Raw genomic sequence first — 27,317 nt, forward strand, 5'->3', positions numbered from 1 at the left:
CATAGCCTGTTTGGCGTTTTTGCGTAAGTTGGCGTTTGGGTGAGTAGCTTTGCTTATTCTCCTCTCGGAAGCAGTTGCAGAGTTACTGCTTTCAGCTGTTTCGCAAGTTAAGTTTTCTGTTTCACTCTTCGTACACGTGCGTACACGAGTGGTGTTCTTTATTTAAATAGTGGAGCGCCGATAACTGGCCCACTGAGTGTTATAGCTCACCCGGTAGAGCGGACGCTCTTACCGCGGTAGGCCGGGGTTCGAATTCACCTTCGGCATATTTTATTTAGCCAAGGATTTTGCCTTGCATTCCCCTTGGGTTTAAAAGGGCGTTTTCATTTCCCCTTAAACCTCTGTGCGCAGTAGGTGGGTTTGGTTAATTGTTCCCCCTTGTACGTCCGCGTACAGGAAAGGGGTGATTTTTAGTTCTTATGAGCAGTATTTTTGTTTATACCTTTGAGCCAGTGAGTGCATATATCCCCATTGACTACTGTTCGCAGCAGGAGGGGTTAATTTGAGATACCTCTAGTACAGCTGAGTTTACCACTGACAGCTGCCTGGTACTATTATGGCTCCCCAGACTTGTCGGTTCTGTGGGGCAGCCATGGACATTCGCGACGGTCACCGTGAGTGTCCGTCTTGTTTGGGCATGGCGCATTTAATGGATGACGTTGATTGCCCATGTCCAGCAGCCATTGATCTGCCTCTGGAGGAAAGGGCCCGAAGGGCTAGGCTTGAGGGGCATTCCCAACACACTGCGGCAGCTGCTCCCCCTAGTAGGGAACGAGAGCGTCGCACGGAAAACCGCTCCCGCAAGCGTAAAACAGGGACAGTCCCAGGGGCAGGGAAAAAAACGTGCCACAGAGACTAACTCTCCGCCACTGCAGAGTCCAGCCCCACCTGTAGATGGGGCAGGGGGGCAGGAGGATACTCAGTGTCAAATCCTGGCCGCCATTCGTGGTCTGGCAGACAGGGTGAGTAGAATGGAAGCTCAGAGAGCAGCTCCACTGACTGCGGCTTGTTCGGAGGGGATCTCCCCTAGGGACTTGCCGGCATATGAAGAACATCAGACAGATCACCCTGATGCTATATCACTTTATGCTCAGGGTTCTCTCTTGGACGAGGGTCACCCAGAGATTGCTGAAGAGTCACATTGCCTTAGCCTATCTCACACAGGTGAGTCTGCGTCCGTAGACGATGGTACTGGCGATTCCGTTCCCAGTGATGTGTTTTCAAAGGTTTTGAGTGCGGCTAAGATTATGGGCCTTTCAATTCCAATTGAAGCCCCTAGCTCATCGGAGGGAGTCTGGGCTGGCATCTCGCAGTCTCGCCCCTCAGTGACTATTCCTGCAGCCGAGGATTATTGTCAGATGTTAAGGTCACCACACTGTCCTCGTAAGGAGTGCAAGAAGACAGACCACTTGGTTTGTAGGTCCTATAATGCAGCCGCCGGCGCAGCGCGTGCAGGAAATGCACTCGCTCTCTTGTTAGCAGCGCTCAGAAGGAGCGCTAGTGCGGGTGATCAGGACACCAGAAACCTGATAGATGCGGCCCTGTCCACACACTCTCAGCTTACTCGTGACATCGGTTCCGCTATGTCGTCAGCCATGATGGCCGACAGATCTGGCTAGCTCAGACAACCCTCCCCGAGAACATCAGGAAGGAGCTTACCAACATGCCGGTGGTACCAGGTAGAGTCTTTCACTCTGACTCCCAGAGTGTCTTGGAGAAAGCTGAACAGTCTCTGCGTACTCGAGAGAGCGTGCAGCGCACATTCAGTCGGCCTGCAGCGACGAGGCAGAGACCAACGGGCCAGCAGCACCAATTCCAGGCTGCCTGGGGTCATCCAGAGCCCTGGATGCGTGGCAGGCGCCAGGGCTCAGGTGCACAAGGTTCGGGTGATGCTGCAGGAAGACTGCGACGGCAGCATCAAGGGTTTCAGCCCCGGCCTACAGCAAGAGGGGCCCCTCAAAGGAGACGCCCCCCCAAGGGTCCAGGGACCCAGGGGGCCTCTGCATAGGAGGGGTGGGGCAGCCGCCAAGGTTCACTCCCAGCTACGCCTGGACAGCTGGGAGAAGGAAGTCTCAGACCCCTGGGTAGTGGCTACTGTTGCAAGGGGTTACAGAATTCAATTTCGGCGGCGGCCCCCACCTTTTTCCAGGGTCCAGATAACGTTGGTCAAGGACCCAGTCCAGGCAAAAGTTCTGTCCGAGGAGATTGCAATCCTCCTTCAGAAGAAAGTAATTGCGAAGGTAAGGCCCAGCGAACAGCAAGCTGGCTTTTATTCAACATATTTCCTTGTTCCCAAAAAGGATGGTGGGATACGTCCCATCCTGGACCTCCGGCGCCTAAATACTTACATAAAGGTTTTGCCGTTCAGAATGCTGCACACATGGCACATTCTAGAGTCGATAGAGCAAGGGGAATGGTTCACCACTATCGATCTAAAAGACGCGTACTTCCACGTCCCCATTTGTCGGGCACATTGGCAGTTTCTACGGTTCGCATTTCAAGGGCAAGCTTACGAGTTCAAGGTCCTTCCGTTTGGTCTCTCCCTTTCTCCGAGAGTTTTCACCCGAGTGGTAGCAGCCGCTCTGTCACCACTCCAGAGGGCAGGCTTAAAGATCCTGCCATACCTGGACGACTGGCTGGTCTGCGCTTCATCTCGCGAACAGGTCATGCAGCATACCGAGAGGGTCTTAGCTCATGTCCAATCCCTTGGTTTCAGGGTGAACTTAAAGAAAAGCAACCTCGAACCGAGGCAGGAAACAGTATTCTTGGGACTTTGCCTGAACTCACTTATGATGAAGGCGTCTCTTACCCCTCAGAGGGTTGCGAGAATCCTAACGGTCTTGCGTATCTTCCGACTGGGCAAACGCCTACAGTTGGTTCACTTTCAGAGACTGCTGGGGTTGATATCAGCAGCAGTGTTGGGGATTCCGCTGGGCCTGCTCAGGGCTCGGCCCCTACAGCGGTGGCTGAATGCGTTCAACCTCCATCCACGGAGGGACAGGCATGTGAAGCTCAGAGTGACTCAGTCATGTCAGAGAGCTCTGAGCCCATGGAGGGACCACAAGTTGCTCACACAAGGTGTACCCTTGGGCAATCTACCTTCAAGGAGGACTTTGGTGTCCACAGATGCCTCCATGACAGGCTGGGGAGCAGTCTGGGAGGGCAGAATGGCAAGAGGTGTTTGGAAACCTCCATGGGACACCGAACACATCAATGTGCTCGAGCTGAGGGCTGTGCATCTGGCTCTCAGGGCCTTTCTCCCATTCATACGCGGCAGGTATGTCCTGGTGAAGTCGGACAGCTCTGCCGCAGTTTACCATGTCAATCATCAAGGAGGCACGAAGTCTCTGCGATGCCTCAAGGTTGCACAGAGGCTTCTGCCTTGGGCTTTTCCACGTCTGGCCTCGCTAAAGGCTGTCTATGTACCAGGGGTGCTGAATCGGGCTGCAGACCTCCTCTCCAGATCGGGGCCTCTCCCGGGGGAATGGAGACTACACCCAGAGGTGGTGGCGAGTTTGTCGACTCAATTTGGCATGGCTCAGGTAGATCTGTTCGCATCCAAGGAGACAGCCCATTGCCAGCTGTGGTTTTCCCTGAGGCCTCCAGGCGGTCCTCTGGGCCTGGATGCTCTGTCTCACGAGTGGCCGAAGGGGTTACTGTACGCTTTTCCCCCACTACCATTGATTCCTCATGTGTTGGACAGAATCAACCGGGGGCACTACAAGGTTCTGTTGGTAGCCCCACGGTGGCCGGGGAAACATTGGTTTCCGGCCCTCCTTCGCCTGGTTCACGGCCGACCTTGGCCCTTGCCACTCAGGGCGGACCTTCTGTCCCAGGCGGGAAGAAAAATTTGGTATCCCAAGCCAGCTGTTATGCAGCTGTGGGCTTGGCCCCTTCTCAGTCCGTCTCTCATGACCTGAGTGACGCTGTTCAGGAGACCATAGATAATGCTAGAGCACCCTCCACACGCTACAATTACAAGCAAAGGTGGAAGTTGTTCTCATCGTGGTGCCACCATAAAGGGGCAGATCCCGTCACCTGCCCGGTGGCTTTGGTACTTGACTTCCTCCAGTCGCTGCTGGATGCAGGTAGGGCAGCTAGCACCCTGAGGGGCTACACTGCGGCTATTTCTACTTTCCATGACACACTGGGGGGTCTTTCGGTAGGGAAGCACCCCATAGTGTCCCAGTTTCTGAAAGGTGCTAACCGTCTGCGCCCAGGCAGGAGTTTACGGGCTCCATCATGGGACCTACCTTTGGTGTTGAGGTCCTTGGCTACAGCCCCATACGAACCACTGGAACAGTCAGATTTTAAGTTTCTGTCACACAAGACTGCATTCCTTTTGGCCATTTGCTCTGCCAAGAGGGTGAGCGAGCTACACGCACTGTCTGTGAGCAGCGAGTGCTTGAGGTGGAGAGCAGAATATGCAGGGGTGTCCCTGTGGCCGAACCCGTTCTTCCTCCCTAAAGTGGTAAGCCCTCAGACAGTGAATCAGGCTATTGAAATGGAAACATTCCAACCTGATCCATCTTGCCAAGAGGGAGCGGCTCTTCATACATTGTGTCCAGTAAGGGCACTGAAGGCCTATGTTGATCGTACTCGGACGCTGAGGCAGGCACACACTCAGCTGTTCGTTTGTTATGGGGGCAAGAAGTTTGGTCACCCCCTGTCTAAGCAGCGTCTGTCCCACTGGTTGGTGAAGACAATTTCTCAGGCTTACTCTAACCAAGATTTCCCAGTCCCAGAAGGTCTGGTGGCCCACTCCACACGCAGTGTGGCCACTTCATGGGCAGCTCTAAAGGAAGTTGCTGTTGGGGACATTTGTGCAGCAGCATCATGGAGTACTCCATGCACGTTTGCAAGGTTTTATAGAGTCAATGTGACGTCTACGGCAATTGGCTCCACAGTTCTTATGTCGGCCGCCGAGCATGTTGGTGAGGCGGTGGAATCTTCCGTTCCTCGCGACAATGTTGATATTAGTCATCCAAGGTGAAGACCGTGGTGACGGTCAGAGTGAGGTCGAAATAGATCGTAAGTTATGTCCATAACTATGGATCTATGAGACCGAAGGATGACCGTCACCATCTCTTGTCGCTCAGAACGGGCTGAGGCGTTCCAGGCAGGAGGAAGAGGCATGGTTTTCCGGTTGCTTTATAACCTACGGCCAGCCTCTTAAGGTCAGTCACATGACTTTGTTGATATTATGGTCTCGCAGATAGGAAGAAGAATGGCTTCATTCAAGGTGAAGACCGTGGTGACGGTCATCCTTCGGTCTCATAGATCCATAGTTATGGACATAACTTACGGTATACTTACCTGCCAGCTGCCTCCACTTCCTGCGATACCTACCTGCTCACTCTCCAACATCATTGCTTCTCCTCGGATCACAGTGGACTGGAAACACCATCGGGAGGAACACTGGAACCCCATTCCCCATGCTCCTCGCTTCCTTGAAGACTTTCAGTCTTTAATCCCAGCCACGTTGGACTCTGAGAAACCTTGCCCTGTCCACCATTTAAATGTATTATTTATTAATAAATTCTCATTGTTACAACTTTAAACCTTGACTAGTGTGTGCTGCTTTTGGGTCCACGTTTTGTTTCACCAGAACATAACATTCTCAAAACATTTGGAAAAAAATATCATTCTAACAAAGATTGAGGTATTATTCACTTTTAACAATCCCAGTGTTTCAGCAGAAGAAATTTACAAAATGAATTTGATTCATATCTTAGCAAAATATTATATCCATAAAATGATATGGCTTAAAAAAATATCCTCCTTTTATAAACATTACATTATACAAATTATGAAGATATGAAGATTTAGTACAACTAAGATTATTTTAAAAATAAATTACATTATATTCATTTGGCAGATGCTCAAAAATCCAAACCAAAATACATTTACACATTTTTACATACATGACTTTTTATTAATTTTGTAGTTTTTTTTTACATAATCAAGCCCATTTATATAATAACCAAATTCAATTTTATGTAGAAAAAAAACTGATTTTTCGTCAGACATTTTGCATATGCAATATTTTCCAAACACAGAATATAGTGAAAATGTTTAGTAGCCAAAATATAACATCAAACTTCAACAAACAAGATTGTTTAATCCCTATCTATATAAAAAAGAAAGTATTTATTTTTCATTTAACACATTCTGCTGAAATATTGTCTTGATATGTTTTCTGTTGCAAAAAAAGCCAAAGTTTTGGGGCTTATTTGTCTTCATTAATCTCCCCGTGTGTTTGTCTGTTACCAAAATATCTTGAAAAAAACGGATTAGTTGGACAGAAATTAAGTTGGAAAACAACAGATTTTTGTGAAAGGAAGAATATAGAGTTTTACAAGTCAACAATTTATTTATTTATGGTATTTATTTGTCGGATTTTGAACATTAACTTTTAATAAAAAAAATTTAACCATGTAAAGACACTTGAATTCACTGTCAAAAAGATGATTAACAATTTTTCTGAAAAAATTACATTTACAAAAAAAGGTGATGTGATTTTGCAATATCATTACAGACAGCAGTATGTAGAGTACTAAAAACTAAACATTACTCTTTTAAAATCTATATTACATTCATTTTGCATATGCAATATTTTCCATCCACAGTATATAAGGAAATGTTTAGTAAATATAACATAAGAATCAAATTTCAACAAACAATCTCTATGTAGCAAATAAAATCATTTCATAGAATAGAAAAGTCCCACCCACTATGTTTGATCTCTGCAGTGCAGACACACCTCAACATTTACTGTACAGAGATGAATCACTCATTAAACTCTTGTCTACTTGAGTTCACACAACTCAGCAGAGACTCCAGCACCACTTAGAAGCCAAAATCCAGGATAGAGAGGCTGAGTGAACGTGGTCTGGACTCTGTGGAGGAGAGTCATGGTTTCAGAGATGCTGTAGTAAGACAGAGTACCTGCCCTGTGATCCAGGTAAACTCCTATTCTGGAGGACTGAGGGCCTGAGACAGAAGTAGAAATATTGTTGTGTCTGAATTTATACCTACTACTGTCACATTGTAATGACCAAGATTTGTCATTATATCCAAATAGACATTCATTAAAGGTGCTTGTTCTTTTAATATCCTTGTATGCAACTGCTATAAAAATTCTCCCGCTCCATTGCACCTCCCAGTAACAGCGTCCAGTCAGACCCTCTCTACTCAGGACCTGGCTCCTTTCACCAAATCTGTCTTGGTGATCCAAATATAACTGTTTTCCTTCCATTAATGTTGCTTTTCTGTCCCTGTCACTCAATGACAAACGGTTGTTTGCTGTATTTGGATCCAGTGTGATTTGAGAAGAATATTTCATAAACTCAGCTCTGGTTCTGGGCTCTGCTTGTAAAACATCCACTTCAGTCACTGCCAGAGATCTTTCCCCACTCCTCACTCAGAACAGCCTGCAGTTTATCTCTGGCCTCTGACACCGCCGCTGTCACATCCTCAAAGGAGCGCAGAGGAGAGATATCAATGCTGGGAACGTCTTTAGATTCGCTCAGACGTGACAGCGAGGGGTAGTTGTTTAGGAAATGGAGGTGATCCTCTGTGTGTGAGAGCGTCTCCAGCTCAGTGTCTTTCCTCCGCAGCTCAGTGATCTCCTGCTGCAGCTTCTCCTCAAGCTCTTTAGCTCGACTCACTTGAGTTGTCTGATGGGATCTGATCTGCTGCTTCACTTCGGAGCTTCTTTTCTTAATGAGACGGATCAGCTCAGTGAAGATCTTCTCACTGTCTCTCACAGCTTCATCAGCAGAAAGATTGATAGCCTCCACCCTCTGCTGAAGCTCCTTCACGTCTTTCTCTCTGTCCTGGACTCTCTGTTGGATTTCTTGCCGACTCGCCCCGAGCTCCGTCTGCCTCTCAGTCCTCTCTGCTGCAGCGGAGACTGTGTCATGACCTTTATGATCATCCATGGAGCAGAGATAGCAGATGCACTTCTGATCGGTGCGGCAGAAAATCTTCATCACCTCGTCATGCTGAGAGCAGATGTTCTCCTGGAGCTTTAAAGTGGCCTCAACCAGCTTGTGTTTCTTTAATGGAGCTACATTGTAGTGATGCTGGAGGTGCTGCTCACAGTAAGAGGCCATACACACCAGACAGGACTTGAGGGCTTTCACCTTCATCCCAGAGCAGAAATCACAGGCCACGTCTCCAGGTCCAGCAGAGGAATGATCAGGTGAAGCAGCTTGAAGTCCTGCTTTCTTCAGTTCCTCCACTAACTCTGCTAATATGGTACTTTTCACCAGGACAGGCCTCGGTGTGAAGCTCTGCCTGCACTGAGGGCAGCTGTGTGTCTTCTTCTCATGATCCTCACCCCAGTAGTCTTTAATACAGCTCATGCAGTAGCTGTGCCCACAGGGAATAGTCACCGGCTCCTTTAGAAGATCCAGACAGATTGAACAGCTCAGTTTGTCTCGATCCAGAATCACTTGCTGCGCCATTTCTCCTCTAGACGACAGTGAATGTCTAAGTTTCACTCTCTGTTTCCAGATAAATGCTGTGCTCATTTCCTCAATGTTTGTCCACTGATCTGCAGTGTATGAGCGTTCCAGCTCTTACATTTGATCACATGGTGTTTGGACCCATCTGTAAACGGGCAGATCTGTGAAAGGGGAGGGAACGACAAGTCTGAGATGAATAGACTTTGAGCGGGAGGAGTCTTGTATAACCGGTAAATAAAGTCTAGGTGGGGTTTGTAAAAGTTGTGCTTCATTCCAGGAAGAGGAGCGGTTTGAGAGTTGCTGTGTATCTTCAGCCCTCAGTTATAGTCTGTCTTTCAGATTCAGAACTACAGAATTAAATGGAAGACTTGCAATGTAATATATTACTACCACTACCACTATGATGAGTACTAATAAGTAAACATTAAATTATACAAATTATGTTCATGGAGATACTAAAATGACCTATTTTCTTAAACTTTGTTTTATATTCATTTGACAGATGCACAAAAATCCAAATCCATTTATGTATTTTTACCTACATGACTCTTTTATTCATTTTGTAGTTTTTTATACAATTAAGCTCATTTATATAATAACGAAATCCAATTGTAAGTGAACTGTACTCATATAGCACCTTGCATACACATAGAGAGAGATTCTCCCACTATGCACCTTGGACATCTACAAAAAGATCTAAAATGAGATCATATCCATTGATGAATTTAAGGGCATTGTATTGAATGTGGTGATATGTGGCTGCCAGCATGTTAAACAGCTGTTCTTCAGTTTTATTGTGAATTTTTGTATATAATGTTGAATATGTTGTATTTTAATGTGTTGTAATTTTATATGGCCGGCCAGGTCTCTCTTGTTTTTTAATCTCAATGGGAGTTCTTAGTAGAATAAAGGTAAAATAACATAATTAAAGAGAGAGAGGGGGTTAAAATGAAATGTACCAGAAGTGGCATTTGCTGGCATCCACACTTGACACCAACAGAGACACACCAACACTAGCAACCCCTGAAAGAAAAAACTCTCTAACTCTACCTGCCTGGTAGGCCTAGCCTGTAAAAATAGTATGGACGAAAAATAAAATTATTTGTTATATCTGGATTTCCCTTCTCCCTCATTCTGTTATGTTCTGGTTTACAACAATAGCTTGAACTCAAAATACAGACACAGATTCAATTCTTTAAAGGTGAACAAAGAATATTTATTCACAAAGAATAATAAATGTTCAATGAACAGAGCTAATTGGTTCCTGGTGGTCCGCAATATGCAGAAACAAAGTCAATACTTAATATACGGAACGGGGCACGGGGAGGGGGTGTCCAGAAATCCTTCCGGAGGAACAGAATAATCCACAACAGCTCCGAGCGGTGGAATGGCGTCAGAGTGAAATGGCAGGAATTAACTACAGCAGGGTTCCAGGTTGAGGAGGAGCAGAGTGCAGGAGTGAGCAGGCAGGTTGGAAGCAGCCACAGCTGGCAGGTGAACAGACCTGAGCACAGAGCAAAAACGAGGTAAGTCCAAAACAAGAGCAACAGCAAAGACAAGAGCAAAAAACTAGGGAGCCTGATTTAGTTAAATACCACTGAGGGCGACGGAACGATCTGGCGATGACTGGCAGGAAAACCGGGGTAGATATACTGCAGAGGTGTGTGTTGATTGGATAATTGCTGTCAGCTGCTCCAGCAGTGCCTGCCCAGGAGAAGGAGGAGGAGGAGGAAGGCCACACCTCCCAACACACTGACAGACTAGACAAACCAGGGGAAAACACACAAGAGACAAAAGGGCAGGGAAACAGAGGAAACAAAAGGAAACACTAGACTGCCAAAGTGAAATCATGACACATTCTGTATAAAGACATGCATGACAATCATATTTTAAGTTCTTTTTTCTGTCCAGTTTTATTACAGAGCAATATGCAGCACATAGGCGTGAATTTCTGCATTTCCTCGTAAATTAAAAGAAACACCGGTTTAACAATAGATGCACTTTTTGCAATTGTGAAGGGAAAACTGTTGAACATGTGTTTGTAGATTGTTTTCATGCTACTTCTTTTTGGTTTGATTTACAGAATAATTTCTCATAAACATTTTGAAAAAAATATCATTCTAACAAAGATTGAGATATTACTCACTTTTAACAATCTTTTTCGGAAGATGAAATTTACAATGAATTAGATTAATATCTTAGCAAAACATTATATCCATAAAATGATATGGCTTAAAAGAATATCCCTCTTTTATACTTTTAAAGATACTTATTTTAAAACATATTTGACTATGATTAAAAATTCTAAATTGGCAAAATCTATTAGATTGTTTAGACATTTATTCCAATTTGTTGTTGTTGTTTTTATTTATCTTTTCCTTTCCTTACATTGTATTTGTTGTATAATGTATTTTATTTTTTATATTATTTTTTTATACCGTAAAATATATTTGCTGAATTTTCTGTAATGAAACATGAACATGTTTATGTAACTATTATATTGAACTTTCCAAAAAAATAAAGTATGAAAAAAAAAAACAGACACACCGGAAGCTGTCTTACTTAATGGCCCGGAAGCAGAATCCCGAGGTGTAACATCTGCTAACTGCATTTTATGTCACAAATCTAGCTCGTTGTTATAATGTTGTGATACAGGGTTTTAGTTGATTGATGCACTCATGGTAAATAACATCAACACTGAATTAAAACATACTTGTAAGGATGAACAATAAGTTAGTTTAGGAGTGTTTATTGGACAGGACCTAGCTAGAGCTAATTCAACATTACTTAGATCATAACAACATATCTTAAACAACACAAACTGAACACAATAACCTTCATGAAGACAGGATTTATTACAGGGCTTTTGTGTTAGACTGCATTAGTTTTAGCTAGATGTACCTTTTATTAACTGGTAACTGAATGTACATGACTGGTTGACCTCTTCTAGCCTGATATTCAGACTGAATTACCTTTTAATTTCACTTCATTTGAATCACTCAACACATTTGAGATATGAGTTGTGATTTAGATATCTAGACCTTTTCAGTGCATCTTCCTTTAGACTCACTCAGCAATTTTCAACTGGGAGGTAACCGTCAGCTTTTGGCAAAGAAAAGTAGAGTTGTTATTAGAAATAAGAGATAATCTTCAATTGATAGTTTCTGTTATATTTCCTTTTTTTTCATTATTGTTTTTTGAGTGATTTTCTTCTCTCACCATCATCAGCATTAAATCAACACATGGTCTGTTGTCGGTAGATGATGATTTAAAAAAGATATTACCTCACATTTTGAGTGTTTTTGAGACGACGTGAAGCCCAGTTATTCCTAAAGTGTGATTGGCGAAGCCTGTAAAGCTTTCTATAAGTCCCATTTTATTCCTGCATGATTGTTGTGGAATGTTCAAAAGTTGTGTAATAAATCTGAAAGTAAAACATTCTGCTGAAATATTGTCTTGAACATGATTTCCATTTGCAAAAAAAAGACCCCAACATTTTACAAATTTAAAATCATTCCAAAATTGTGTTGTTTCTGGTGAAATCCACCAGAAAGTGAAAGTTATTTCATTGCCTTCATTAATCTCCCTGTGTGTTTGTCTGTTACCAAAATATCTTGAAAATTGATTGATTAGAAAGAAATTAAGTAGGAAAAGGACAGATTTTTTTTTGATATTCGGACAGTGAAATGAAGAATATAGAATATAGATTAGTCAACAATTTATTTATTTTTTTAGGATTTACAACATTGATTTTCATTAATGTATCCAAATAATTGTTATCATGAAAGTACATTTGAATTCTTTCTTAAAAAAAAAGATTACTAAACTATTTTTCAAAATGTTACATTTAAAATGATCCCAGTTTTCTGGTACTCGTACTTTTTGGGTACATTAAAATAAAAGTTGCTATTTTAACAGCAGCACAGTATGCAGAAAGTAAACATTACATTATACAAATTATGAAGATATGAAGATTTAGTACAACTAAAAATATTTTTAAAAGAAATTATATTACATTCATTTGACAGATGCTCAAAAATCCAAACCCAAATACATTTATACATTATTACATACATGACTGTTTTATTAATTTGGTAGTTTTTACATAATTAAGCCCATGTATATAATAACCAAATTCAATATTAAGTAGGACAAAAACTGATTTTTAGTCAGACATTTTGCATATGCAAAGTCAACAATTTATTTATTTAGGCTATTTATTTTTAGGATTTTTAACATTAACTTTTTATATATTTTTTTAACCATGTAAAGACACTTGAATTCACTCTTAAAAAGATGATTAGCTATTTTTCAGAAGGATACGTTTAAAATTAGACCAGTTTTTCCTGTACTTTTTGGGTACATTTACAAAAAAAGGTGATGTGATTTTGCAATATCAGTACAGACAGCAGTATGTAGAGTACTAAGAAGTAAACATGACTCTTTTTTAAAATCTATATTATATTCATTTTGCACAGTATACAGTATAAGGAAAATGTTTAGTAAATATAACATAAGAATCAAATTTCAAAAAACAATCTCTATGTAGCAAATAAAAAAAACTTTTCATCATTTCATTGAATTAAAATAGAAGAAAAAAGTCCCACCCACTATGTTTGATCTCTGCAGTGCAGACACACCTCAACATTTACTGTACAGAGATGAATCACTCATTAAACTCTTGTCTACTTGAGCTCACACAGCTCAGCAGTGGCTCCAACAACATTTAGAATCCAAAATCCAGCATAGAGAGGCTGAGTGAACGTGGTCTGGATTCTGTGGAGGAGAGTCATGGTTTCAGAGACGCTGTAGTAAGACAGAGTACCTGCTCTGTGATCCAGGTAAACTCCTATTCTGGAGGACTGAGGGCCTGAGACGGAAGTAGAAATATTGTTGTGTTCGAAATCATAACTACTACTGTAACAGTCTAATGACCAAGATTTGTCATTACATCCAAATCCACATTCTTCTCTTGTGCCTGTTCTTCTAATATCCTTGTATGCAACTGCTATACAAACTCTCCCGCTCCATTTCACCTCCCAGTAACAGCGTCCAGTCAGACCCTCTCTACTCAGGACCTGCTCCCATTCATCAAATCTGTCTTGGTGATCCAAATATAACTGTTCTCCTTCCATTAATGTTGCTTTTCTGTCCCTGTCACTCAATGACAAATCGTTGTTTGCTGTATTTGGATCCAGTGTGATTTGACAAGAATATTTCATAAACTCAGCTCTGGTTCTGGGCTCTGCTTGAGGCAGTAAAACATCCACTTCAGTCACTGCCAGAGAGATCTTTCTCCACTCCTCACTCAGAACAGCCTGCAGTTTATCTCTGACCTCTGACACCGCCGCTGTCACATCCTCAAAGGAGCGCAGAGGACAGATATCAATGCTGGGAACGTCTTTAGATTCGCTCAGACGTGACAGCGAGGGGTAGTTGTTTAGGAAATGGAGGTGATCCTCTGTGTGTGAGAGCGTCTCCAGCTCAGTGTCTTTCCTCCGCAGCTCAGTGATCTCCTGCTGCAGCTTCTCCTCAAGCTCTTTAGCTCGACTCACTTGAGTTGTCTGCTGGGATCTGATCTGCTGCTTCACTTCGGAGCTTCTTTTCTCAATGAGACGGATCAGCTCAGTGAAGATCTTCTCACTGTCTCTCACAGCTTCATCAGCAGAAAGATTGATAGCCTCCACCCTCTGCTGAAGCACCTTCACGTCTTTCTCTCTGTCCTGGACTCTCTGTTGGACTTCTTGCCGACTCGCCCCGAGCTCCGTCTGCCTCTCAGCCCTCTCTGCTGCAGCGGAGACTGTGTCATGACCTTTATGATCATCCATGGAGCAGAGATAGCAGATGCACTTCTGATCGGTGCGGCAGAAAATCTTCATCACCTCGTCATGCTGAGAGCAGATGTTCTCCTGGAGCTTTAAAGTGGCCTCAACCAGCTTGTGTTTCTTTAATGGAGCTACATTGTAGTGAGGCTGGAGGTGCTGCTCACAGTAAGAGGCCATACACACCAGACAGGACTTGAGGGCTTTCACCTTCATCCCAGAACAGTAATCACAGGTCACGTCTCCAGGTCCAGCAGAGGAATGATCAGGTGAAGCAGCTTGAAGTCCTGCTTTCTTCAGTTCCTCCACAACCTCTGCTAACATGGTATTTTTCACCAGGACAGGCCTCGGTGTGAAGCTCTGCCTACACTGAGGGCAGCTGTGTGTCTTCGTCTCATGCTCCTCACCCCAGTAGTCTTTAATACAGCTCATGCAGTAGCTGTGCCCACAGGGAATAGTCACCGGATCCTTTAGAAGATCCAGACAGATTGAACAGCTCAGTTTGTCTCGATCCAGAATCACTTGCTGCGCCATTTCTCTTCTAGACGACAGTGAATGTCTGTAAGTTTCACTCTCTGTTTCCAGATAAATGCTGTGCTCATTTCCTCAATGTTTGTCCACTGATCTGCAGTGTATGAGCGTTCCAGCTCTTACATTTGATCACATGGTGTTTGCACCCATCTGTAAACGGGCAGATATGTGAAAGGGGAGGGAACGACAAGTCTGAACTGAGCGGGAGGAGCCTCGCCTTGCCAGTAAATAAAGTCTGGGTGGGGTTTGTAAAAGTTGTGCTTCATTTCAGGAAGAGGAGCGGTTTGAGAGTTGCTGTTCTTCTTCTTCTTCTTCTTTGGTGTTTATTGGCGGTTGGCAAACCATCTTAGAGGTGCATTACCGCCACCATCTGGACTGGAGTGTGGAACAGAAGATTGTGCAGAAACAAAATAGAACTAAAAACAAAAAATTAAATAAATAAAAAAATGATAATGAAAACTCTAGATTCTTTTAACTAAATCAGTTTTTCTCAAAAACTGAATAATTTCACTGTATATATTATCTGCTTTATTCCCCAATAGACCTGACACTGAAAAGTCGTGATGTTTTGCCTTCCTTAATGTCTGAAAAAGGTGATTCCTCTGGATAGTGTAATTACTGCAGTGTATCAGTACGTGTTCAACAGTTTCTGGCTGGTTACAGTGTGTACATTTCCCAGTTGGGTGTTTGCCTATTCGATATAATGTTTGATTAAGACCTGTATGTCCGATTCTTAGTCGAGTGATGATATTTTCTTCCCTTCTTTTCCAGCCCACCTTTCTCCCTGCTCCAACATGTTTCTGTATATTGTACATATGCCTTCCAGTTTCCTGATCATCCCAATACTCCTGCCATACTTTTTGTGCATAGTTCTTGATGAATGGTTTAGCCTCAGCTTTACTTAATGGAATTTGTAATTCTATATTCTTAATTCTTAGTGTTTGTTTGGCCAGAATGTCTACACCAACATGAGCAGGAACCCATATGAATCGTGTACCTGTGCCTTTTATTTCCATCCTATACATAATGAGAAATATTTCATTAATTAAATCCGTTCTGACTGATGATCTACCAGATCCTATGCTTGTGAGTGCTGAAAAACTGTCAGATGCAATAACGGTGTTTTTTATTTCCCTCTCCTCTATCCACTGCAGGGCCAATAATATTGCCAATATTTCTGTAGTATATACTGACACATAATTTGATACTCGTTTCTCACTCACCGGGATATAAACTGCTGCACCTGCACACCCTGTCTCAGGATCTTTGGAACCGTCTGTAAATAAGAACACGGAGTCTGTGAAGTGCTGATCCAAATAATTCTGGACTATGCGCCATGCTGGAATTTTCTTTGACTTCTCCTTCAATTCCTGCTGTATATTGAGGTCAACATTTGGTAATGGGAATAACCAGGGAGGAATGGAGGAAACTGAAACTGTAGAGCAATATTGGAATTGACATAACCCTATGTTTTCTGCCTTTGCATCACCTACCCACCCAAAGCTTATGAAGTTTGTTTCATTATGTTCCCAGCAGTCTATCAAAACACTTTTGGTAGGGTGAGTTTCATAATGCCCCTGAAGATTAACCCAGTATGCCAGCATTAATTTTATTCTTCTAATCCGTAGGGGCATTTCTCCCACTTCCACTTGCATTGCTGATACCGGAGATGTTCTGAATGATCCACTAATGATTCTCAAAGCCTGAGCTTGCAGTACATCTAATTTCTTGAGGTTTGATTCTGCTGCTGACATGTAAGCTACACACCCATAGTCAAGGACAGATCTCATGAGAGCCCAGTATATATGTTGTAAAGATGCTCTACTTGCTCCCCACTCCTGTCCTGTCAAACAACGCAGTATATTGATGACTTTTTTACATTTGCTCCTGATTTTATCTAAATGAATGTTCCATGTGAGCTTTTCATCAAACCAAATCCCCAGAAATCGAACAGCTTTGACTTGCTCCAGAGGTTGATCATACAGTTTTAGGGAAATGGGTGCGATTTTACGCCGTTTTAAGAAACAAATAACTTGTGTTTTTGCTACTGATAACTTGAATCCCCATTTGTTTGCCCATTTCTCCACCTCAGCTATTGCAGCTTGCATTTTCTTATTAACAAATGATACATTGCGGCCTCTTATCCAAAGAGCTCCGTCATCCGCGTACATAGACTTTCCTATATTTTGCTCAACCTGAGAAAATATATCATTGATCATTATATTGAATAATAACGGACTACATACACTACCTTGTGGAGTTCCATTATCTACTGTATATGAATTTGAATATTCTGCATCTACTCTTACCTGTATTTTCCTGTCAAATAAAAAGTCCTTCACCCAATTATATGCTCTACCACCAATTCCCAATGAATTCAATTTCATGAGTAACCCTTCTTTCCAGAGCATATCATATGCTTTTTCCACATCAAAGAAGATAGCTAATACTACTTCTTTGTTGGTCTGTGCTTTCCTGATGTCTGACTCTAAGCATAAGACAGAGTCCATAGTATTGCGACCCCTACGGAACCCACTTTGATGTGGAGATAAAAGAGCTTTACTTTCCAGGAAATATGTTAATCTCTCTGTAACCATTTGCTCCATAATTTTACATAAATGAGAGGTTAGGGCAATAGGTCTGTAACTATATGGATCTGATGGGTCTTTCCCTGGTTTTAGAATAGGCACTATTACGGCTTGTTTCCACACTGAAGGAAGTTGTCCAGTTTCCCAAACTCTGTTATACAGTCTTAAAACAGTGACCAGAGTGTTATCTGCCATGTTCTCTAACATTTTATAGCATACGCCATCTTTACCAGGTGTGGTCTGACGTGCACAAGTTATTGCTCTTCTCAATTCAAACATACTAAAAGGCAGGTCTATTGGATCTTCTGATGTCTCTTTTTTCTCTAATATTTTAGATTTCTCCAATAAAACTATTTCTACAGCGCCTGGCCTCATCTGTTAGGTTGTCGGAGCTGTGAACTTTCCTGAATGTTTGCGCCAGAAGTTCAGCCTTTTCTAGGTTGCTGACAGCCATTTGATCCCCATTATTCATCACTGGTAATTTATAACTCCTTCTGATCCCTCCCATTCTCCTGATCATGCCCCAGACATCTGAAAGCTGTACTTCTCTTCCTATACTGCTACAATATTGCCTCCAAAATGTGCGTTTTGGGGTTCTTATTGTTTTCCTTACTATTGCCTGTGCCCTTTTATACTGGATCAAAGCATCCTGTGAATGAAGTTTTTTGAGTTCCCTAAATGCTTTATTTCTGTTTTTTATGGCTTTGCTACATTCGCTATTCCACCAAGGTACATTCTTAATACGTTTAGTTCCTGTACTCTTTGGGATTGTTTCCTCAGCAGACTGAATTATTTCATTAACTAGTTCACCATTAAATATGTTTACATCCATTTGATAATCTTCTTTAATTCCCTCACATCTCGTTGCACTTATCTCTTGGTAAGCAGCCCAATTAGCATTTTCCAACTTCCATCTAGGAATTTTCTTTCCCTTATCAAAATAAATTTTTACACCAACTTTAGTCACTACGGGGTAGTGATCGCTGCCCATTGTAGTATGCTTTATTACTTTCCATGTGCTTACACCTGCTAAAGTACTATTTACAAATGTTAGGTCAAGTGCTGCTTCTGTGTTTTGAGTGCAATTATACCGTGTTCCCTCCCCATTATTAATACACACCAAACAGTGATCATCTATAAATTCTTCTACAACTACACCATTAGCATCTGTGCTATTGCTCCCCCACAATGAATTATGTGAATTAAAATCCCCACACCATATTACATTATTTTGCAATGATCCCCCTACATCCTCCAATATACCTTGACTTAATTTCCCGCATGGATTATAAAAGTTAATTATATCTATATCACCTCTGTCAGTCCACACCTTAACAACAATTGATTCATGCTCAGTGTTTACATGCATTATCTTGTAACTCATTTCATTCTGTATGAATGTTGCAACTCCTCCACCATTACCAGATTCCCTATCCCTTCTAACTACAGAATATCCCTTTACAACAAAATCCCACTGTGGTTTCAACCATGTCTCTTGTATACATATTACATTAGGTTTATTTTGTAATTTATCAATGTACTTCTTAAACTCCTGTCCATTTGCTATTAAGCTTCTCGCATTCCATTGTAGCAGAATTAGCACCATTAAGAGGATCCAGCCCATGTTTGTGCGGATTGTGTATCTTCATTCAGAATGTCTCTAACTGTTTCCCATTGTAACCCATTTACTTCAAGGTACTTCTCAGCTGATCTTACAATTATTTTAATCCTTTCATTGCGACTTTTTGACTGTGCCGAACAGTTGATTATTTCTACCATAAAGAGCACAAAGTCACTTTTTCTGACTAGCAGAGTTTCCTCCTTCAACTTATCGCATCCTGCACATTTTACAACATCTTCATTCACAGTGTTATTTTGCTTTGTCACCTTTATTCCTCCTGAAACCTTCTTTGCTGCCTCTGCATAGCTGATTCCCTGATACACCTTGACTCTCTGCACCTCTGCCGCTCTTTTGCTAACCTCACATCCACCGTACGCTGAGCTATGTTCTCCACCGCAATTGCAGCATTTCAGCTTTGCTCCCTGGGCACATTTGCCATACTCATGTTCTCCTCCACATCTTCCACACCTTTGGTGTCCTTTACACACAGCCGCCACATGTCCAAATCGTTGACACTTAAAGCATCTGAGTGGTGGGGGAATATACAGCCTGACATCATAGCACATATATCCAATGAAGATTTTTTCGGGAAGTTTTTCCTCCTCAAAAGTGATCAGCACTGAGAGACTGTCACTTTTAATGCCATTTCTGTTTGATTTCATGCGTTTGACTTCACTTACTTTTGCATTAGTTATGTTTGCTTTAACGTCGTCATCTGTTACACTTACTGGGATCCCTGAGATGACTCCCTTGACTAGTTTTTTGTCACCAGCTAGGGAACATTGTACTTTTTTGCCATTTATTTTGTTCATCCTGATTGCTCGCCCTTGTTGTCCTCCATCCTTGCACATAATTAACAGTGATCCGTTTCTTAACACTTTAGCACTTTTTATTTCTCCGATTTCTTTACATATTGATCTGGTAAGTTGTATTGGATTCCACTCTCCAAAAGAAGCCCCTTCTTGCGCCAGTTTAATGATTACCTTATAATCATCTCTCCTCCTCTCTGTTACAGCTTCTCTGCCAACAGAATCACTATCATCCGATTTATTATTTGGATTCTTTTTACGTTTCTTTTTCCGAGCAATATCCCACTCTCCGTAGCTCCCGCCACCTAATTCCATCTCGCCTAACTCGCTTCCTGATCCGTCACTTCCCTCTGCCATCTCCTGTCCAGTCACAGCCCAGTGTTGCCAACCGCCTCTCCTCCTGCTGCTGCTCTTTGCCCGACTCCCTTTCCGCCCATCCAGCTCCTGGGTGGGGTTTGTGGAAGTTGTGCTTCATTTCAGGAAGTGGAGCGGTTTGAGCGTTGCTGTGTGTCTTTAGTCCTCAGTTATAGTCTGTCTTTCAGATTCAGAACTACAGATTTAAACTGGAAGACTTCCAATGTAATATATTACTACCACTACTACTATGATGAGTACTAATAAGTAAACATTAAATTATACTACTTATGTTCATGGAGATACTAAAATGACCTATTTTGTTTTAAACTTTGTGTTACATTCATTTGGCAGATGCACAAAAATCCAAATCCATTCATGTATTTTTATATACATGACTGTTATATTAATTTTGTAGTTTTTTATATAATTAAGCCCATTTATATAAAAACAAATCCAGTTTTAAGTGAACTGTACTCATATAGCACCTTGCATACACATAGAGAGAGATTCTCCCACTATGCACCTTGGACATCTACAAAAAGATCTAAAATGAGATCATATCCATTGATGAATTTTAGGGCATTGTATTGAATGTGGTGATATGTGGCTGCCAGCATGTTAAACAGCTGTTCGTCAGTTTTATTGTGAATTTTTGTATATAATGTTGAATATGTTGTATTTTAATGTGTTGTAATTTTATATGGCCGGCCAGGTCTCTCTTGGTAAAGAGATGTTTGATCTCAGTGGGAGTTCCTGGTAAAATAAAGTAAATAAAGAGAGAGAGGGGGTTAAAATGAAATGTACCAAAAGTGGCATTTGCTGGCATCCACACTTGACACCAACAGAGACACACCAACACTAGCAACCCCTGAAAGAAAAAAACTCTCTAACTCTACCTGCCTGGTAGGACTAGCCTGTAAAAATAGTATGGAAAGAAATGAAAAATGAAATGAAATGATTTGTTATATCTGGATTTCCCTTCTCCCTCATTCTGTATAAAGACAAGACAATCATATTGTAAGTTATTTTTTCTGTCCAGTTTTATTACAGAGCAATATGCAGCACATAGGCGTGAATTTCTGCATTTCCTCTTAAATTAAAAGACACACCGGTTTAACAATAGATGCACTTTTTGCAATTGTGAAGGGGAAACTATTGAACTTGTGTTTGTAGATTGTTTTCATGCTACTTCTTTTTGGTTTGATTTACAGAATAACTTCTCATAAACATTTTGAAAAAAATATCATAATAAACAAAGATTGAGATATTACTCACTTTTAACAATCTTTTTCAGAAGATGAAATTTACAATGAATTAGATTAATATCTTAGCAAAACATTATATCCATAAAATGATATGGCTTAAAAGAATATCCCTCTTTTATACTTTTAAAGATACTTATTTTAAAACATATTTGACTATGATTAAAAATTCTAAATTGCCAAAATCTATTAGATTGTGAAGACATTTATTCCACTTTGTTGTTGTTGTTTTTATTTATCTTTTCCTTTCCTTACATTGTATTTGTTGTATAATGTATTTTATTTTATATAATTTTTTTATACTGTAAAATATATTTTCAGATTTTTTTTGTAATGAAACATGAACATGTTTATGTAACTATTATATTGAACTTTCAAAAAAAAAATAAAGTATGAAAAAAAACAGACACACCGGAAGCTGTCTTACTTAATGGCCCGGAAGCAGAATCCCGAGGTGTAACATCTGCTAACTGCATTTTATGTAACAAAGCTAGCTCGTTGTTATAATGTTGTGATACAGGGTTTTAGTTGATTGATGCACTCATGGTAAATAACATCAACACTGAATTAAAACATACTTGTAAGGATGAACAATAAGTTAGTTTAGGAGTGTTTATTGGACAGGACCTAGCTAGAGCTAATTCAACATTACTTAGATCATAACAACACATCTTAAACAACACAAACTGAACACAATAACCTTCATGAAGACAGGATTTATTACAGGGCTTTTATATTAGACTGCATTAGTTTTAGCTAGATGCACCTTTTATTAACTGGTAACTGAATGTACATGACTGGTTGACCTCTTCTAGCCTGATATTCAGACTATTACCTTTTAATTTCACTTCATTTGAATCACTCAACACATTTGAGATATGAGTTGTGATTTAGAGGTTTAGACCTTTTCAGTGCATCTTCCTTTAGACCAGTGGTCTCAAACTCAATTTACCTGGGGGCCGCTGGAGGCAGAGTCTGGGTGAGGCTGGGCCGCATCAGGTATTCCACAAAAAAAGCTTTGTTAAAAAAAAAACAATCTTCTCAAACGTCATTATTAACAGTTCTTTAACTTGAATGGGTTCTTCTGAACATGAACGGTTCTTCTGAACACGAACTGTCCTGAACATGAATGGAACATTGAAGAACATGAACGGTTCTTCTGAACATGGCCTATTGCGTCTCCCACTTTTCCTGAAATTGTCTGTGCTCGTCACCAACCTTTCTCTTCACTGCAGGCTTTGAAAAAGACATGATTGGGGCTGTGTGACAAGATATATATTCATTCCACTTGGTGTCACTCCGCAATAAAGTTGTGCCTGCTGTGTTTGTGTTGCTCTGCAATTACACCACCAAACCGCTAGTTGGCGGCGGCGTCTCTATGAGTTTCCTTCTTCTTCTTCTTCTTCTTGTACTACAAACAGAAACTGAGCGGAGTTGGAGCTAATAACTGTTGAACCACAGAACTTTTACTGACATTACTGGAACGCCGAAAAGAGAAAATATATCTGAGTGGATTTGTGTGAACAAACATTGAAAAGATGGAGGCAGAGAGAAGTAGAACTTTCTGTGGTTGTCCGGGGTCCTGGCCGCTCAGCATCGCTGAGCGACTGGACCAATCACAGCTGTTGCGGTCTGCGTCGCCGCGACGTGTAGTTACATTTCTGGAGAGGTGCACGTCAGGTTACGGCGTCGATTCAACGCAGAAGTATAAATCAAGCTTTAATCAAGCTTATGCGATGTTACACGGGCGCCGCCATAGTTGTTGTGAAATGTTTCTCTGCTTGCATCAAGCCCGGCCGATTGCCCGCCCCCGGGAGCCATATACCCCGCTGTGATTGGTAGGTTCGTTCAGCTCGGGCTCGCGCAACAAAGGGACCTTCCACGGCAAACTGCCATTCACATAAAACTTGCGGGCCGAGGGCGCCTGGTTAGCTCAGTTGGTAAAGCGGGCGCCCATGTAACAAGACTTGGTCCTGACCGCGGCGGCCCGGGTTCGAATCCGGCCTGTGGCCCTTTCCGCATCCACTCTCTCTCTCCCCCCTTTCCAAGACTCTATCCACTGTCCTGTCAATAAAAATGCCCCCAAAAAAAAAACTTTATAAAAAAAAAAAAAAAAAAAATTTGCGGGCCGCACTAACATTAAACTTTCATATCAAGGTGGGGGCCACAAAATATCGTCTTGCGGGCCGCAATTGGCCCGCGGGCCGCGAGTTTGAGACCCCTGCTTTAGACTCACTCAGCAATTTTCAACTGGAAGGTAACCGTCAGCTTTTGGCAAAGAAAAGTAGAGTTGTTATTAGAAATAAGAGATAATCTTCAATTAATAGTTTCTGTTATATTTCCTTTTTTTCATTATTGTTTTTTGAGTGATTTTCTTCTCTCACCATCATCAGCATTAAATCAACACATGGTCTGTTGTCGGTAGATGATGATTTAAAAAAGATATTACCTCACATTTTGAGTGTTTTTGAGACGACGTGCAGCCCAGTTATTCCTAAAGTGTGATTGGCGAAGCCTGTAAAGCTTTCTATAATTCCCATTTTATTCCTGCATGATTGTTGTGGAATGTTCAAAAGTTGTGTATTAAATCTGAAAGTAAAACATTCTGCTGAAATATTGTCTTGAACATGATTTTCATTTGCAAAAAAAAGACCCCAACATTTTACAAATTTAAAATCATTCCAAAATTGTGTTGTTTCTGGTGAAATCCACCAGAAAGTGGAAGTTATTTCATTGCCTTCATTAATCTCCCTGTGTGTTTGTCTGTTACCAAAATATCTTGAAAACTGATTGATTAGAAAGAAATGAAGTAGGAAAAGGACAGATTTTTTTTTGATACTCGGACAGTGAAATGAAGAATATAGAATATAGATAAGTCAACAATTTATTTATTTTTTTAGGATTTACAACATTGATTTTCATTAATGTATCCAAATAATTGTTATCATGAAAGTACATTTGAATTCTTTCTTAAAAAAAAAGATTACTAAACTATTTTTCAAAATGTTACATTTAAAATGATCCCAGTTTTCTGGTACTCGTACTTTTTGGGTACATTAAAATAATAGTTGCTATTTTAACAGCAACACAGTATGCAGAAAGTAAACATTACATTATACAAATTATGAAGATGTGAAGATTTAGTACAACTGAAAATATTTTTAAAAGAAATTATATTACATTCATTTGGCAGATGATCAAAAATACAAACCCAAATACATTTACACATCTTTACATACATGACTGTTTTATTAATTTTGTAGTTTTTACATAATTAAGGCCATTCATATAATAACCAAATTCAATTTTAAGTTGAACAAAAACAGATTTTTAGTCAGACATTTTGCATATTCTAAGTCAACAATTTATTTATTTAGGCTATTTATTTGTAGGATTTTGAACATTAACTTTTTATATATTTTTTTAACCATGTAAAGACACTTGAATTCACTCTTAAAAAGATGATTAGCAATTTTTAAGAACGATACGTTCAAAATTAGACCAGTTTTTCCTGTACTTTTTGGGTACATTTACAAAAAAAAGTGATGTGATTTTACAATATCAGTACAGACAGCAGTATGTACAGTACTAAAAAGTAAACATTACACCCTTTTTAAATCTATATTACATTCATTTTGCATATGCAATATTTTCCATGCACAGTATATAAGGGAAATGTTTAGTAAATATAACATAAGAATCAAATTTCAACAAACATGAATAGAATAAAAAAAGTCACACCCACTATGTTTGATCTCTGCAGTGCAGACACACCTCAACATTTACTGTACAGAGATGAATCACTCATTAAACTCTTGTCTACTTGAGCTCACACAGCTCAGCAGTGTCTCCAACACTATATGGAAGCCAAAATCCAGCATAGAGAGGCTGAGTGAACGTGGTCTGGACTCTGTGGAGGAGAGTCATGGTTTCAGAGACGCTGTAGTAAGACAGAGTACCTGCCCTGTGATCCAGGTAAACTCCTATTCTGGAGGACTGAGGGCCTGAGACGGAAGTAGAAATATTGTTGTGACTGAATGTATAACTACTACTTTTACATTCTAATGACCAAGATTTGTCATTCCATCCAAATCCACATTCATTCACGCTGCCTGTTCGTTTAATATCCTTGTATGCAACTGCTATAAAAACTCTCCCACTCCGTTTCACCTCCCAATAACAGCGTCCAGTCAGACCCTCTCTACTCAGGACCTGCCACCATTCACCAAATCTGTCTCGGTGATCCAAATATAACTGTTTTCCTTTCATTAATGTTGCTTTTCTGTCCCTGTCACTCAATGACAAATTGTTGTGTGCTGTATTTGGATCCAGTGTGATTTGACAAGAATATTTCATAAACTCAGCTCTGGTTCTGGGCTTTGCTTGAGGCGGTAAAAACATCCAGGCTGCACGGTGGTGCAGTGGTTAGCACTGGCGCCTCACAGCTAGAGGGTTGCAGGTTCGAATCTGGCTTGGGACCCTTCTGTGTGGAGTTTGCATGTTCTCCCCGTGTTAGCGTGGGTTTTCTCCGGGTACTCCGGTTTCCTCCCACAGTCCAAAGACATGCAGGTTAGGTTAATTGTTGACTCTAAATTGCCCGTGGGTGTGAATGTGAGCGTGTCTGTCTCTATGTGTCAGCCCTGCGATGGACTGGCGACCTGTCCAGGGTGTACCCCGCCTTCGCCCAATGTCGGCTGGGATCGGCTCCAGCCCCCCCGCGACCCCTAACGGGATAAGCGGTTGCAGATGGATGGATGGTAAAACATCCACTTCAGTCACTGCCAGAGAGATCTTTCCCCCCTCCTCACTCAGAACAGCCTGCAGTTTATCTCTGGCCTCTGACACCGCCGCTGTCACATCCTCAAAGGAGCGCAGAGGACAGATATCAATGCTGGGAACGTCTTTAGATTCGCTCAGACGTGACAGCGAGGGGTAGTTGTTTAGGAAATGGAGGTGATCCTCTGTGTGTGAGAGCGTCTCCAGCTCAGTGTCTTTCCTCCGCAGCTCAGTGATCTCCTGCTGCAGCTTCTCCTCAAGCTCTTTAGCTCGACTCACTTGAGTTGTCTGCTGGGATCTGATCTGCTGCTTCACTTCGGAGCTTCTTTTCTCAATGAGACGGATCAGCTCAGTGAAGATCTTCTCACTGTCTCTCACAGCTTCATCAGCAGAAAGATTGATAGCCTCCACCCTCTGCTGAAGCACCTTCACGTCTTTCTCTCTGTCCTGGACTCTCTGTTGGATTTCTTGCCGACTCGCCCCGAGCTCCGTCTGCCTCTCAGTCCTCTCTGCTGCAGCGGAGACTTTGTCATGACCTTTATGATCATCCATGGAGCAGAGATAGCAGATGCACTTCTGATCAGTGCGGCAGAAAATCTTCATCACCTCGTCATGCTGAGAGCAGATGTTCTCCTGGAGCTTTAAAGTGGCCTCAACCAGCTTGTGTTTCTTTAATGGAGCTACATTGTAGTGAGGCTGGAGGTGCTGCTCACAGTAAGAGGCCATACACACCAGACAGGACTTGAGGGCTTTCACCGTCATCCCAGAGCAGAAATCACAGGTCACGTCTCCAGGTCCAGCAGAGGAATGATCAGGTGAAGCAGCTTGAGGTCCTGCTTTCTTCAGTTCCTCCACAAACTCTGCTAATATGGTATTTTTCACCAGGACAGGCCTCGGTGTGAAGCTCTGCCTGCACTGAGGGCAGCTGTGTGTCTTCTTCTCATGCTCCTCACCCCAGTAGTCTTTAATACAGCTCATGCAGTAGCTGTGCCCACAGGGAATAGTCACCGGATCCCTTAGAAGATCCAGACAGATTGAACAGCTCAGTTTGTCTCGATCCAGAATCACTTGCTGCGCCAT

General features: G+C 41.7%; 4 protein-coding genes across 5 annotated transcripts; 1 reads left to right on the forward strand and 3 right to left on the reverse strand.

Annotated features, from left to right (window-relative positions):
* The first annotated feature begins 653 nt into the window (after window positions 1-653).
* Window positions 654-3,920, forward strand: LOC141752572 (uncharacterized). Its single transcript, XM_074610604.1, has 2 exons — window positions 654-1,588; window positions 1,706-3,920. Exons 1-2 carry the CDS (start codon window positions 654-656, stop codon window positions 3,918-3,920), a joined length of 3,150 nt encoding a protein of 1,049 aa, XP_074466705.1.
* A 2,437-nt stretch (window positions 3,921-6,357) lies between these two features.
* LOC141752946 (tripartite motif-containing protein 29-like) lies at window positions 6,358-8,492 on the reverse strand. Its single transcript, XM_074611231.1, has one exon. The coding sequence runs from the start codon at window positions 8,469-8,471 to the stop codon at window positions 7,389-7,391; it is 1,083 nt and encodes a 360-aa protein (XP_074467332.1). The 5' UTR covers window positions 8,472-8,492; the 3' UTR covers window positions 6,358-7,388.
* On the reverse strand, window positions 6,358-14,848 carry LOC141752945 (tripartite motif-containing protein 16-like). 2 transcript variants are annotated; one of them, XM_074611230.1, is made up of 2 exons: window positions 13,384-14,848; window positions 6,358-7,034 (listed from the first exon to the last, which is right to left on the reverse strand). In XM_074611230.1, the coding sequence occupies exons 1-2, from the start codon at window positions 14,825-14,827 to the stop codon at window positions 6,973-6,975; spliced, it is 1,506 nt and encodes a 501-aa protein (XP_074467331.1). In that variant the 5' UTR covers window positions 14,828-14,848; the 3' UTR covers window positions 6,358-6,972. The 2 variants fall into 2 exon arrangements, with proteins under 2 accessions (XP_074467331.1, XP_074467330.1); XM_074611229.1 differs by having other exon boundaries at window positions 6,358-6,792; window positions 13,142-14,848.
* Window positions 14,849-25,280: 10,432 nt separating this feature from the next.
* On the reverse strand, window positions 25,281-27,317 carry LOC141752947 (tripartite motif-containing protein 16-like). Its single transcript, XM_074611233.1, has 2 exons — window positions 26,225-27,317; window positions 25,281-25,858 (listed from the first exon to the last, which is right to left on the reverse strand). Exons 1-2 carry the CDS (start codon window positions 27,315-27,317, stop codon window positions 25,281-25,283), a joined length of 1,671 nt encoding a protein of 556 aa, XP_074467334.1.

Source organism: Sebastes fasciatus, chromosome 16, assembly GCF_043250625.1.
Source record: "Sebastes fasciatus isolate fSebFas1 chromosome 16, fSebFas1.pri, whole genome shotgun sequence".
Taxonomy (NCBI): Eukaryota; Metazoa; Chordata; class Actinopteri; order Perciformes; family Sebastidae; genus Sebastes; species Sebastes fasciatus.

What these genes read in the sequence shown, in the direction of transcription:
- LOC141752572 (XM_074610604.1), top strand. Translation starts at nt 654, where the DNA reads ATGACGTTGATTGCCCATGTCCAGCAGCCATTGATCTGCCTCTGGAGG. An exon ending in GACATCGGTTCCGCTATGTC is followed by an intron (nt 1,589 to 1,705) that starts GTCAGCCATGAT and finishes TCTGACTCCCAG; the next exon opens with AGTGTCTTGGAGAAAGCTGA.
- LOC141752946 (XM_074611231.1), bottom strand. Translation starts at nt 8,471, where the DNA reads ATGGCGCAGCAAGTGATTCTGGATCGAGACAAACTGAGCTGTTCAATC.
- LOC141752945 (XM_074611229.1), bottom strand. Translation starts at nt 14,827, where the DNA reads ATGGCGCAGCAAGTGATTCTGGATCGAGACAAACTGAGCTGTTCAATC.
- LOC141752947 (XM_074611233.1), bottom strand. Translation starts at nt 27,317, where the DNA reads ATGGCGCAGCAAGTGATTCTGGATCGAGACAAACTGAGCTGTTCAATC. An exon ending in GGCAGTGACTGAAGTGGATG is followed by an intron (nt 25,859 to 26,224) that starts TTTTACCATCCA and finishes CAGCCTGGATGT; the next exon opens with TTTTACCGCCTCAAGCAAAG.